This window comes from Coenobita brevimanus, chromosome 50, assembly GCF_032717465.1.
Source record: "Coenobita brevimanus isolate Jiangsu-jjx chromosome 50, ASM3271746v2, whole genome shotgun sequence".
Taxonomy (NCBI): domain Eukaryota; kingdom Metazoa; phylum Arthropoda; class Malacostraca; order Decapoda; family Coenobitidae; genus Coenobita; species Coenobita brevimanus.
This window is the reverse complement of record NC_137003.1, coordinates 12,804,765-12,819,826: the sequence shown is the minus strand read 5'-3', so window position 1 is coordinate 12,819,826 and position 15,062 is coordinate 12,804,765. Positions and strand designations below refer to the sequence as shown.

At 41.4% G+C, this 15,062-nt stretch overlaps 1 protein-coding gene across 1 annotated transcript in view; it reads left to right on the top strand.

The window, feature by feature from the left end:
• Nucleotides 1-15,062, top strand: part of LOC145399864 (alpha-1-inhibitor 3-like) — a 40,954-nt gene that overhangs the window by 7,247 nt on the left and 18,645 nt on the right. Inside the window, exons 6-14 of the mRNA XM_080272445.1 lie at nucleotides 11-226; nucleotides 848-991; nucleotides 6,427-6,639; nucleotides 7,310-7,489; nucleotides 8,932-9,106; nucleotides 10,351-10,512; nucleotides 11,475-11,530; nucleotides 13,038-13,104; nucleotides 13,709-13,949. Coding sequence (XP_080128571.1) covers nucleotides 11-226; nucleotides 848-991; nucleotides 6,427-6,639; nucleotides 7,310-7,489; nucleotides 8,932-9,106; nucleotides 10,351-10,512; nucleotides 11,475-11,530; nucleotides 13,038-13,104; nucleotides 13,709-13,949 — 1,454 coding nt within the window. The remainder of the gene's footprint in view (nucleotides 1-10; nucleotides 227-847; nucleotides 992-6,426; nucleotides 6,640-7,309; nucleotides 7,490-8,931; nucleotides 9,107-10,350; nucleotides 10,513-11,474; nucleotides 11,531-13,037; nucleotides 13,105-13,708; nucleotides 13,950-15,062) is intronic.

Genomic DNA, 15,062 nt, shown 5'->3' with positions numbered 1-15,062 from the left:
TATAATGCAGATCTCTGGTTGCGTCGACGTGAAGATTACGTCAGCAGAAGTGAAGATCAACAACTGCAACGTGTATTCGCTGAAAGTTACAGCCATTGTGATTGAAGCTGGCACTGGAGTGGAGGCCGAAGCTTCAAGAACAACTACCATCAGCCGCACAGCAGTCTCCTTCACCACAGTCAACAAGGACGAATATAGGAAACCCAATTTGCCTTACACTATTACAGTAAGAAGTGACCTGCCTTAGTCCAAAGACATATTTGAGTACTGTATTTTCTCAGAGTCCTCCAAACACCTTTTTTTTTTTTTTCCTCTTGGTGCTATTCCTTTATTTCCTTGTCAGCTTGCTTCACACCTGGCAACCTGTTCCATGGGTCAACAGGCCTACATACCCCTTTCACTTTTTTTTTTCTTCTAAATTTAGGCCTTATAAAGTGTTTTATGGGGTCAAAAGTCAAACCATACATTCACTTAAGTTTTTGCAATTTGCACAAAAGTACAGTATATTAGTGGACTATAGCTCTGACCAAAAAATAATGAGAAGCCATATTTTGGCATTAAGCTATCCTACTGTTACTTTACCTAACCTTCATCCAGACCCTTTTCTGTGCGGGAGGGACACGGACAAATGGCGAGCTACAAGTAGGACGGTGGCAGGTCCGGTGTAAGCAAACTCGATCATTCTAAAGGATTTTAAATTGTCCTCCAGGGTATGCTTATAAAGTTATTTACAATTAGGCTATAGGCTCTATAGTCTATGCCTACTGGTACTGAACTCCACGTAAAGCTAACCTGTTTCATTTACCAGAATGTCAGAATAGCCTAAGTGTTAATATTTTTCTCCCAGGTGAAAGCAAAGATGCCTGACGGGAGTGCGGCACCCGAAGTAGCTGTGGATACATGTGTGACGGGGAATTGCATCACCATGACTACCACTGCAGATGGCCTTATCACAGCCATTCTGCCTTCACTTGCCACCACCAGCCTCTATGTGAGTAACCTGGTATATGAACAATGTGTGACTGTGTGTCTGGTCCATCTCGCCGTGCATGCTATTGGTAGCTCTCCCCGTTTTATGCTTTCTCTATATTTGTTTGTGACGCTTTCATTAACACCATCCTGCCCTAACATGTAAAGTCAACAAAATAAGTAACGCACACCTTATCGCACGTATGATTCTGAAACACGGACGAAGCATTGTGATACAGGAAGCATCCTATGATTATAAATTCAAATTTTATCCTTGGTAATTATTAGAACTCGAAATGGCACAAAAGTTCACATTCTGGGTGCCGTGTTGTTAAAGACACAAGGTTAATATATTCAGGTGTGTCCTACAAAACTCGCTCATTTTCACACCCATCGTACCAGAGGTGTGCCATACTTTTTTTTTTTTTTTTTTTTTTTTTTAACTGTACACCACCATCAGCCTATGTGTGAGCACTGACAGACAAAAAATTTATCCAGGATCTGTGAAAAGGGGGTCTCCACTAGCTGCACTGTGTTTAGATGGAGGGGATGGAATAAAAAGTGAAAACTAATGGGCCTACAGATAATGATTTCACTGGAATCACATAGAAAGTACTGTTAACATGTTGCTGGTCGAAATGTAAATATACTGATATCCTGGTCCATCCCCTGCTGGTTAAGCGGAAAATTTACATAACGCAATATTGCGGATACTGCTTTTTTGGATGAAGCAGCCATATATGAAGCTACAACACATTAGAATATAAATACTGCAGTAGTTGTGATGTCAAACTACAAGAATAGGGTAAGGAATCAGAAGATCCATATAACTTTCTAAATGTTTGCTGTTCATATATAAAGTATACAGTCGTCCCCACCAAGTTATGCAGTCACTCTGCTAACCTAGGATACTACGTTACTTGCATCTGCTAAACTTGGACAATAAAAACCCATCACATAAAGGTTAACTTGCTATTTTACATCACTTCCCCCTCGCCAAGACTTTTATATGGCCAAATTTGCTTAAACATTTTTTTTTTTTTTTTAAGATACACTTTTTTAGTCGTCCACTGAGGCATGACAAACAGGCTATGATAGAACGGTTATCTTGGTCAAGGTGAAAGGACTGTAGTCAGGGGAACGATGCGTTCATGGAGGGATGTGCAGTGTGTTTTATTTTTATTTTTCGACTAAGCCATTCACTGATTTTATAATGAATGAAAAACTTTGACGTAACAAAATCCCCTAGCATAAATGAGGCCTTCAGAAGTGGATGACAGATGATAAAAAAAACCCACACAAAAAAATAATAATAAGGCTGGGGATCTCCTATACAGTGCAAGGATTAAGGGACGTATTCTAAGCACCACAAGAGGATTCCTTGCACCTCTTACTAAGCGATTTATATTACTTATAACACCGGAATAGCCTCCTCTGTGCTGTTTACTTTTTTTATTATTTAGATTACTTTGCATCAGTGACATACAAGAGGATTCAGAGGTGTGAGATGCAGAACAAATCACTGAGTAAAAGGTGTTAGGAAGCCTGCATTGCCACTAACACAGCCCTAAATGCCATGAACCTACCTTCTGACCGCCTTCTAAGATTTTCAGGTTTATTTTCATCCGTATTAGGGTGCTTGGGACAGACTGTGGCAAGGAAAAAATCGATTTAACTTACACAAAAATTAAACTGGTATGTGTAAACTGCGCTCTAAGCAAACAAGCCGCTGGCCAACCCATTAAAGTATACACTAGCCCTCAAAGATTGCTGGTTTTACGATCTTGCCTCTCTCTCTCTCTCTCTCTCTCTCTCTCTCTCTCTCTCTCTCTCTCTCTCTCTCTCTCTCTCTCTCTTTCTCTCTCTCTCTCTCTCTCTCTATTTCGGGTCTGGGGGCCGGCGGCGGCTGCAACAGCAGCAGCAGTAGTAGCAGTAGCAGCAACAGCAGTCCAGCAGCAGCCGCAGCCCAGCAGTAGCAGTAGCAACAGCAGCAGCAGTAGTAGCAGTAGCAGCAGCAGCAACAGCAGTCCAGCAGCAGCCGCAGCCCAGCAGTAGCAGTAGCAACAGCAGCAGCAGCAGCAGCCATCCCCCCACCCCCAACAGCGCACCCACGCCCAGTTCTAATTCGCTTATTTCCCTGACGGGCTTCATCTGCCTGTGTCCCCACTAACATAATAATGGACGAATTTATGCCAACCCAACCAACCTCTCTCGAAAAGTATAGTACTGTGTTCAAGCACTCATTTCTCCGAATCTACAGTACACAGAACTTTCAATTAAAAATCAAAATACTCATCAGTCCTTCATCTCTCCATTGCAATTGTCCTCAGGTCTGTAGGTGGAGGCGCTGACGAGGTACAGTACAGTAGGCGATAAGTTGAGGAGTGTTTGACTCTGTGGCTACAATAAACAGCCAGTTTGCTTGCCTGGGACAAGACAGGGATTCCCGGCTCGCACTTAGCCACACTCCCCCTTGCCCCACTTGACCTTGAGCCTCCTACCCACTGCCCTTTGCCACTGTCGCATGAATGTATCCTCATCCCTTGTACATATTTGTGGCAAAGAGAAAAGAAATTCTAAGGCTTATTATACATTACTTCATGCGAATGACTTATTTTATTTTCCTGTGAGTAAGTTGTCAGTGTCGTTTAAGATCACTTTAGTTTTCCCTAAGGTCTTGTCATTTTGTTACACCGTAGTTTCCTTTTCTTACAGCATTAGGGTAAATTAGCTACTTTCTTACATCACAACAGGATTTTTACAAATATATATATTGCTAGTTATTGAAACACTTATTCTTAGCTTTCCTTATATTCTGTACCAGGGGTCGCCAATCTTTGATGCACTGGGGACCGGAACTGCTCTGTTACTCAGCTCACTGGCCAAATGTTTTGAACTTGTTAGAGACTACACCCCCCTCCTCCAATAATAATAATAATGATAATAATATGAATATGAATATGAATATGAGTATACAGGGTGTCCCGGGAATTATGCCCAAAACTTTGGGAATTGTTAGATGATGGAATTCTAAGCAAAAAATGCTATATGAACATGTGTCCAAATCTAAACCGTTACGGAGCTACAATTACTGATGACCTTATGGGAGAAAATGGTCTCCATCATAATTCGCCTATATGGTCATCAGTAATTGTAGCTCCGTAACGGTTGAGATTTGGACACATGTTCATATAACATTTTTTGCTTAGAATTCCATCATCTATCGTTCCCCAAAGCTTTGGCCTTAACTCCCGGGCCACCCTGTATAAGAATACATGGTAATAACATTTATTCAAAGCATATTTCCTAAAATGATACTGAATACAATTTTTATCAAATTAACGCATTAGAAACTAAGCAAATAACTTTCTCTGAAACCAATACCACCATATGTAGCAGAAATATCAAATATTTGTTAAGAATTATATTGAATTTACTTGTGGAGCATACTGGCGGTCCGGTCAGATTAGGTTTACGGGCCGGGTCAGGCCAGCGGGCCGTAGGTTGCCGACCCCTGTATCTATGGCTTACGCATATAGTTTTTTCCCTCGGTGAAACTGCAGGAGAGCTCCCATGCATAAAATTTAAAACGATTTTCTTTTCTCAAACTGTAACATTGTGATGATTTAAAAAGTTGCAATAATTCTTAATTCTAAAAATATCAAATATAAAACCACCAGTTAATGAACTTACAATAATTACCAAAGAAAATCTCTTTTTAAAATATTTGTGTTTTGTTAATGGGGGCTATCCTGCAGTTTTTTTTTTTTTTTTTTTTTTTTTTTTTTACAACGTTACTTCACTAAACGAATTACCGGTAGTCCTTACTTTTAAACACTTATCTTCACTTAAGTTTATATGGCTGACTTCTTACTTCACAACAAGCTTATCACAAATATGTAAATAATCATTTATTTGCAATTTTCCTTATCTTTCATAGCCTACTTATATTTTTTTTCTAGAATCTTTCACTAAATATCAGTTATGACTTTTAATAAACACTTATTCTCTTCACTGAAATTTTCTTTATTTCACTATGCCACGTATCTTAATGTACAAATTCACACTGTTACACTTCCCCACACACCCGTGGTGTCAAGCTGAGGCAGTGTGGATGGTGGTGTTATAATGGTGGTACCCAGGAGGCGCTAGAGCCATGCCAAGGAGGTGGGGGTCCGAAGGGGTGGCCCACACGTCACCTAACAAGCAATGAAGAACTCCCGCTCTCAGACATCCATCGTCTCTCCACTCGATAATGACGACACTGTCTTAGCCAAAACTCTCCCAATCGACCTATTACTCAGCCCCTTCCCTGCACAAGTGCGAGGCAAGGCAGCCGCGGGGATGGAGGTAGCAGGGACAAGGCGGCCGCTCTCAGCAGCAAGTGTGTGGATTCAGACAACATTTGTTCGTACCCCACGTGACTCACGCGACCCACTTCCTATATGCCTGCGCCGCACACTGGGCATCGTAAAAAATGGGTAGGAATTCAAACGCTGGCTGGAAACGCGAAGCTTCTATTTCCGTCATCCGAACTGCCCCAACCTCATGTTTCATGACTGCTATGGCCATCGTCCGAACTTTAGAGCTAAGTTATTGGACTGATAACATTCCATACATTAAAAAAAAAAATAAGTGTTAAATAGAATTTAAAAATACCGGATACATTCATGCTAACAGTAATATGTTTTAATTTGAAACACGTAAGAAACACACACACACACACACACACACACACACACACACACACACACACACACACACACACACACACAAATGTATACTGAACTGCCAAAATAACCGTCATATGAACAGTTTTAAATATTCCGTATACATCCTTCACAGAGAATGATTAATGGGATCAAAGACTTACTCACAATAACATCATCATAAAGACCTGTGCAGAAGCTGGGGTAAACTATACTCATTTTACTCTAACTTGGCCCAAAATTGCAACCTCTCCATCCTGAATCCTGGGATGTAACAGATTAACAGTAGATTATGATGCTAGTCATAAAGAAGTACTATGGAAAGTATGTAGAGCAACAGCACTGTCTTTCTGTCACTCAGTTACATAAGAAAATCTGCAAAATAACGAAAATCATGGCAAAGGTGAAGAGTATAGTGAATTAACTCTATTGGTCTGAAATCTCCTCTGAAGGACGCGAATAACTGTGGACTGAAACAGCATATCAATATCTGTTCCGGAGAATTGTTGAAGTGGAGGAATTATATGGATATTTAAAGGCATCTCTTCCTAATAAATAACTTTTCCAAATGTAGGTATGCCGTGTGGATTAAAATCGGATCCATTTATTATTATTATTATGATGATGATGATGATGATGATGATGATGATTGTTATTATTATTGTTATTATTGTTGTTATTATTGTTGTTGTTATTATTATTATTATTATTATTATTATTATTATTATTATTATCACTATTTTTACAGATTAAGACACTCAACTGCCGTGCTTACATGAACACTGCAGAGTACAGACATTCACTTCAGCGCATCCCTCATCATTTCTCACCTTCCAACTCGTCCCTCCTGATCCACGCCCCCGACCAAAAGCTAATATGTGCAAGAGACCAAGCTAAACAACACGTCCTGCAGGTCTTCTTTTCAGCTAGAGACCAACCTTCAGCAGCCATCTCTGTGCAGGTAAACCTATTGTCGCTCTCCACCTGTTTTCCTGGTTAAAGATAAGCAATAGGGAGAGTTTAACACAGAAAAAAAGTACTTTCATTGTTATGTGCAGCTTTTCCAGACTGTGCTAGTCAGTTATCATTTACTCTGGTAGTTACGCAGAGCATTAAACTATCACCTTCGAGGAGGCGATGGCTCAATCGGTATAGAGGTGGCCTGCAGTCCTACCGGACCCATGTTCAAATCCCCGCTGGGGCAGGGAACAGTTTAAGGATTTGAATTTCATTAAATCAGATTTTACTGATCTGCCAGAAGACCCGCCGATATGTCGTAAAAATACCCCCGCTAATACCAATACACCAGTCCTGTATGAGAAGTCCTAGCATGTATTCGACATGGACGGTGGGTATTAGCGCCTAAGTGGTGACATGTGGAGGTGTATGTTATGTAGGAGGACTACTGGGCCTTGGTAGCAGGCTGTGAAGCCTATGCCCAGAGTCGGACAAAAAAAAATCAACACTGAACAGGTCTTTTCTCCAGACAGTAAGCATTGTACAATACCTAATTTTCTATGACATCAAAATTATGTGTAGTCAGAAGGTAGATTATGAGAACTATGAGACTGGACTGAAAATGGCAGGTGACAGTGTCTGGCCTCCACACCTAAACACCCTCCCATCCCCAGGTGGTGTCCCAAGGGCGCATCCAGCACTCAACCACCCGTCAGTACCAGCTGGTGGAGGGGCCGCTGCCAATCAGCAATGAGAACCTAGTAGAACCCCTGCCGTCCCCCATCCCAGGCACAGTGAGGGGTGTTATCAACGTCACCTTCACCCTTCCGCCAACAACTTCCTCTACGGTTAAGGTGAGACTAGGGAAGAGATTCACAGACGTACATAAGATCAATATTCTGTCGTAAGTGTGATTCAAATCTGCAGGTAAAACGAGAGAAAATTGCAGGGGCACTGAGCTTAATATTTGCCACTCATTTTGGCGATAATTCATTTTTTGTGAAACTCTCACTAATAATTCACTATATTAGCAGAATTAGTATACACACACACACACACACACACACACACACACACACACACACACACACACACACACACACACACACACACACACACACACACACACACACACACACACACACACACACACACACACACACACACACACACACACACACACACACACACACACACACACACACACACACACACACACACACACACACACACACACACACACACACACACACACACACACACACACACACACACACACACACACACACACACACACACACACACACACACACACACACACACACACACACACACACACACACACACACACACACACACACACACACACACACACACACACACACACACACACACACACACACACACACACACACACACACACACACACACACACACACACACACACACACACACACACACACACACACACACACACACACACACACACACACACACACATACACACACACACACACACACACACACACACACATACACACATACACACATACACACATACACACATACACACATACACACATACACACATACACACATACACACATACACACATATACACACAAGCTGACAAAATGCACCTAAGAGACGATTAAGAAAAAAAAAACGGGAACGGGGAACTATGGTAATTTTCCTCCATCATGGCGACTGTCAAACCTGGATGGGCCAATCGTATCTTGGGAAAGGGTGGTAAAACAGATGATCGTTATGAAAGGAAATTGCTCAGTGAATCATTGTATAAAGGGTTCTTCCTATATTCAGCAAATTCTTGTAGGCTTCAGTGAGGGTAACCAGCAATGATAGGCTTCCACATGCTTCATCTTTATGCAGTCACACTTGATAACATGGTCCCCTTCGTGAAACCTGCCCGCTCTGGTCGACTCTGGTAACGAGCGAGTGGAGAACCTGCATTCGTTGTATTTTTACAATGCATATTTTTGTTGTCTGGCTATGTGGAGAGGATGGAGAATGAGGGATTGATTAGAAGAGCGTATGTGAGTGGCGTAGAAGGGGACAGGAGGAGGAGAGAGAGACCAATAATGAGATGCAGGGGTGGTGTGGAGAGATATGAGAGGAAGATGTGACTTGGAAGGAGACAGATGACAGGGAGACGTAAAATAATTTGTTTGTGGCCACGCAGTACTTGATTAAAGGCGTCTGGCAACATAAAGATAGACAGATGTAGATAGATAGACAGATTATAGATAGATTAATAGATAGATTGCTTTTGTTGCAGGTGTTGGTATGGTACACCCGAGATGACCGTGAGGTGGTGTCGGACACAAGAGAGCTAAAGGTGGATAGGTGCCTGGAGCATGATGTCTCCCTCAAGTGGTCTGTTCCAAGGGCACAACCAGGCGACACCGCAGCTCTCACACTGACATCAGAACAGGAGTCTGTGTGCAGTCTAGGTGAGTTTTCTTCCTTAACCCTTTCACTACAATGATGTCTTAATCCCCTCATGGTTGGTATAAGTATGCATTCCTAGATAACTCCAAACGATTTTCTTCATATGAGAGTGAGTCTAGGAGTTCGAGACCCTCTGTTTTGCATTGCGAAGCCAGAGGAGTGACCATGATGACACTTGCCACCTCTGAACTATTCTTGGCCAACACAAACTTCCAAGACAATACCCTGGCCCCCTCCTAAAGAGTTTTCCTTGGACCACCCTGTAATGCTTGGCCACCCCATTTTAAAATTTCTGGCTACGCCCTTGTTGCTGTGGGGATACTGCAGTACCCATGCACAATCCCCTGCAAAAGTTCGGCTCCTCCTCCTGATTTTCGGTAACCCGGAACATCATAGCAGTTAGGGTAAAACTGCATATAGTCACAACATGGTTTGGTCAGTTAAGTGCATATTTTTAACCAACTGTTGCCTTTAGCTGTCAAAAGTAATCTAACCTAAAAAAAAAAAAAAAAAAAAAAAAAAAAATCAATGGGCTGGCCAGACTGGTGGATTTGGTTTGTTTTCCTTCCTGTCCTTGTTCTCCCAGTAGCATCATTGGGGACGTCAGGCGGATATATTGGGTTGTATTTAAGGGGAAGACTGAGACTCAGTCAAAGTATATTACCTGCTTCAATGACTCACGTGCAGTTGATAGGTCCAGGTCGAAGGCCTAAATTTTCGTCCACTACTGACGCTCCTTAGCACATTTTTCCCACCTACACTCGTTTTACACAGCTTGGCCTAAAATTGCCATCTCCCAGTCTCGAATGCTGAGCTGTAAGAATAGATTAACACAAGACTAGGGCGCTAATCACGAATAAGTGCTATGGAAAGCCTGTAGAGCTGTTGCATTGTCTTTTTCTACCCACTGAGCTCTGTGAAACTGAAAAGGACAAATATCTAGACCAAATCAAAGTAGAAGAAGTATGGTTTATATAAGTTATCTCGTAAGTTAATATTCTCTTGGATATTTATTTCATTTCAGTATCAAAAAACAAATATGAGTGTACGAGTAGAATATGAATGGGAAGTTTGAGAAATATACTTACATACGAGATGGCAGGAGGACTGCAAAACAATCGAGAATATGGCCGTAAGTCTTTTTTATTTTATTTTTGTATTTATTTGCCTATTTATTTATTTATCTTTGCTGTCTATTTATTTATATATCTATCGATCCTATGTATTAATTTACTTATCTTTTTAGGTGTGGTGGACCGGAGTGTAGAGCTGCTAACAAAGGAACCAGACCCCATCAACCTGGAAGCTCTTTTCAACTTTGCGGACGGTTTCAAAATGGACCCATCTGAGAGACAACAAACTAACGACAAAAAATACTGCCAGAATAAAAACAAGCATCAGCCAGGAGGTAGCTATTAAATTTTAAATGTTGGTAATACTCGTAGGTCGCCAGTGTCTGTGCTTTCCTTGTTTTCTGTATCCTATCTTATCTTATCCATCAGTAAAAAGGTCATGATGAAGATGGTGATAATGAGTAGCCTCGTTTTTATTTCGTTTAGTGTCATTATGCAACGTGTACGAACCCCACAGGAGGAAGACAATATCAAAGCTTTTCTAGAAAGCACGGAATGTCATTGCAAAATGTTCCTCATCTTGTTAAAAAAATAAAGACTCTGAGCATCCACCTTAAGACCGGAAAACAGGTTTTTGTTTTGCACTGGTGTTTGAGGTATTTTCCCCATTAGTGGAAATTCTGTGAGACTCTTTGCTTGGGTTTAGCTATTGGTCTTCTTAGGTGTGAACGGTTAGGGAGTCGGTTTCCAGATGTATAGGTCTTTGGGTTTTGTAGGTCACTCTCCAAAAAAAAATGTGTGTGTGTGTGTGTGTGTGTGTGTGTGTGTGTGTGTGTGTGTGTGTGTGTGTGTGTGTGTGTGTGTGTGTGTCTGAGAGAGAGAGAGAGAGAGAGAGAGAGAGAGAGAGAGAGAGAGAGAGAGAGAGAGAGTTTAAAGTGGTAAAAAAGTATATTAAAAAAATGGCTTTATGACTTTGTGCTAGACCTACCATCAGCCATAGATATGGTTAGAAAGTAAGCAGACAGTATGGTTTTGGAGGCAGCTAACTTTTCCTTTGTGACTTAAATCTATCTCTTGCCAAACGCCCTAATCCCGTAATGGGTGGCCACAAAAAACATCGCCTCCATGTCCCCGTCCTCTGTCATTTCCCAGCCCTCCCTCCAGCCCAAAACCCCTTCTTTCATGTATCGGATCCCCCCATTCCACCTTCACATTCTTGGTCTCCCTCTTCTTCTCTCCTCCTCCAGACTTCACACATATCTGGTAATGATACTTTTTTGTATGTTCTTTGGTACAGGTCGACACCGACTCTATAAGAGCGATGGTTACGTGGATACACTGAAGATGTTCGATGTGAGTAGACTGACTCTTCAATTCCTTTTGTCATAAATATATGGTAGGTCAGTGGCGGGTCCAGCGGGGAAGGGGGGGAGGAGAATAATAGTAAACGGATAATAATTATCGAAACTGAAAGCTTGTCCACACCACTGGGGAGATCCTCTTTGTCTGTGGCGTCAGTAATTATTGGTAAATAAGATAGAAGTTATAAACGAACAGAACTGGAGGTGCGGAGGTCATGTAGCAAGAATAAAGGATAACCGATGGAGCAAGAAGCTGAGTAACTGGGCTCTAAGAGAATGCAGGCGTAGCATAAAAAGGCTAGACAGGATGTGGAGAGATGGGATAGAGAAGCTTGCAGGCAAAACGTGGCGGAGATTGGCTCAGTCAAGGAATTCGTAGAAAAGACTGAGGGAGGCCTTTGTTTGGCAGTGGACTTGAAATGGATGATGATGATGATGATGATGATGATGATGATGATGATGATGTTGATATTGATGATGATGGTGAACTACGAAAAATGGGACTCATTGATAAAGCATATGCTACGCTACATCAGCCCACGAATACTCATATGCAGTTTGGCACAGTTGTTCTTTGATATCCTGTATAATACAATGTTCGAATTCACATAAACAAAATGTCCTCTTAATAAGTCTCCTTTTTGTTTATTCACCTTCAGAAATCCAAAGTAAATTAAAGAGGATGTCTGCATAAAGTTCCATTTCTAAAGGAGATTTGCCAAGTTATTCCTGGCCGTATATAGAGTTAATGCTTAAAAAATACCCTTAGTGAAGATTTCGGTATAGCATTATATGATATGATGTCAGACGGGGAATAAAAACTTGTCCATCATCTCTTCTGCCTTCTCACTCTCCCCTGCTGACTACTATGCTTCAGCTGAAAGAGAGGCCGGGTATGTTTCTCCGTTCCATTGGTCATACTCTCTGATATCATGCGTCAGGGTGGAAAGTGAGACTTTTTTTTTTTTTTTTTAATGGAAGGAAGAAAGAACCGTGGGCCATAACATGCCCTAAATAAAGAGTAAGCATAGGGGAGTGGTAGGCTTGCTTTTCCCACTCACTGTACACGAAATACTTAAATCATGGGGGAGCTGTGGTGCAATGGTTAGCACATTCAGTCTGCAACATAAGGAATCACAGTTTAAATTTTCAGGCCGGTCAGACTGGTGGACTCCGATTGTTTAAGCCTTGTCTCTCCTTACCAAGCATACAACTGGGAACCTTGTTATGCACTGACTATTGCGGGTTCTTTTCTTGGGGAAGGCTAAGACTTGGAAAAAATAGATTGTTTTATAAAGCCTAGTCATTCAAAGGTGTTATTTTCTTTTTTCTGTTTGTTTCATTCATTCATTCTTGTTTTCTATTTACGTCTTTCTTTATTTACTTTTTCCTATCTTTTCCCTTCCACTTTATTTTTTTACTTCCTTTCTTTCTTTTCTTTCATTTTTCTTCCAAATTAACAGAACATCACATCCAGTAACATCAATCTCTTCCCTCAGAACGCTGGAGTCTACGTCTTCACCAACTACACACTGGAAACACGACCTTGCACGAGAGGGGAAACAGGTAATGAAATTTGAAGTGGCAGGATCGGAGTGCGTTGTATTTGGACTGGAAGTGGTAAAATCGGAGTACGTTCTATTTTGACTGAAGTGGTGAAATCGGAGTACGTTCTATTTTGACTGGAAGTGGTGAAATCAGAATGGGCTGTAGTTTGACTGGAAGTAGTGAAATCAGAGTGCTTTGTATTTTCACTGAAGTGGTGAAAATCAGAGTGTGTTGTATTCTGACTTTAGGAGCTTCAGAGTTTATCCCCTTAACGTTCTTTTTTTTTCTCTCTCTCTCTCTACAAGTAAATTCACACTTTTGGTTTACCCTGCCTTGGTAAAGATTTTCCCTTTTGGTAGATTTCATCCTCCATTCTTATTTTTCATTGGTTTCCTACCTGTTTGTATTGTGTTATGAATTCAAAAAGAAGATGGAGACACAAAGTTTTCATCCCTTCTCAACATTCGAGATCTTTCCAAAGTTGAAAACTAATCTGATGGTAAACTTAAAAATCCCATACTTAAGTACTCGAAGCCAGTTGAATAAAACTGATGAATGCAGGGAAAAACTTTAAAAATTAACATTACTTACATCAAAAGGGTAAAGGATATTGGGTTTTCAGTGCCAGTCTTTGGCTCACCAGTTCGACCAAGACCACCTTTGGCTTCTTTGCCACATCCTGGGATTGCCGGAGCGTTCCAGAGTAGACCTCCAGTGCCGCAGCCAGTCTCACTAGTTCTTGCTGACTTGGAATCAGTTGCTGAAGAATCGGACCAGAATGATGCTGAGCCCGACGTCTCGGGAAGTGACACTCCTCGGACCAACTTCCCTGAGACCTGGCTGTGGAACATCTTCATTGTGCCGTAAGTTGCCATGACATTTTTGAGTTGGAAGTAATGACGGAGAAGATTCAGTGGCATTAATGAGAGAAGTGTTGAGAGACTTCTGATATGGGAGGAAGGGGGACTGTTTGATGGGAAGACAGACGTGTGGCTTTGTAGAAGAATGTTTAGTTGGAGTCAGATTTAGAGGGACTGTTTAGTAGGAGTCAGACATGTAGAAAGACCATGTAGTTGGAGTCAGAGACGTAGAAAGACCGTGTAGTTGGAGTCAGAGATGTAGAAAGAGTATGTAGTTGGAGTCAGTGATGTGGCGAAACACTACATTATAATTCAGTGTTATGCAAGTCCCAACCATTGGTATCTGATGTAGTTGCAGTGGCCCCGAACGCTGTGGAGCCCAGTGCCCCTGAAATTGATGGTTTGAAGACGAACTTGCCTGAGACATTATTCCAAGGTAGTTGTTATGCCGCAGTTGATAGTTTTATGAGATGTAGAAAGGAATAGTTAATAGTTGGTGTTCTGGGAGTGGTGCAGAAGAGAGCGGTATTAGAGCCAATGGTTTACAAAGAAAGGAAATTACAACGACTCAGGGCTGTTCACATTGTCAGTTGTCATGGTCTCACAAGGCTGTACATTCAAAATTTTGTAGGGAACTTTTGAATTTATTACACCACAATTTAGTCCTTTTACTTCTGTCAAGCATCATAGGAAATTAGCCCAGTTTATTGTCCAAGGGTCGATTTCACAAACTTGCAATCACTTCTCTGCCCCAACTCAGATAAATTTTTACGGGAGGAACAAGTAAGCTGGAGATATTCTTCCCTCTCTCCTTTTTCTCTTGTGAATCAAATTAAAAAGTTTCAGATGGATACATAAGCAATCAGGCCTTACCCCTTCGTACGCCACGTGAAAAAAAATGTAACCCGAAACGCCATGAGGGGTCTTAAAAGACCCCAACTTAATTTTAGAAGTTCTACCATATGAACAAAGTTGCAAATGTTAATTTTTGTACATATGTTGCCAAGAACACGGCACGTGTAACCAATCCACCATGTGTCCCTTTTGTGTTTTATTTATTTATTGTGTGTGTGTGTGTGTGTGTGTGTGTGTGTGTGTGTGTGTGTGTGTGTGTGT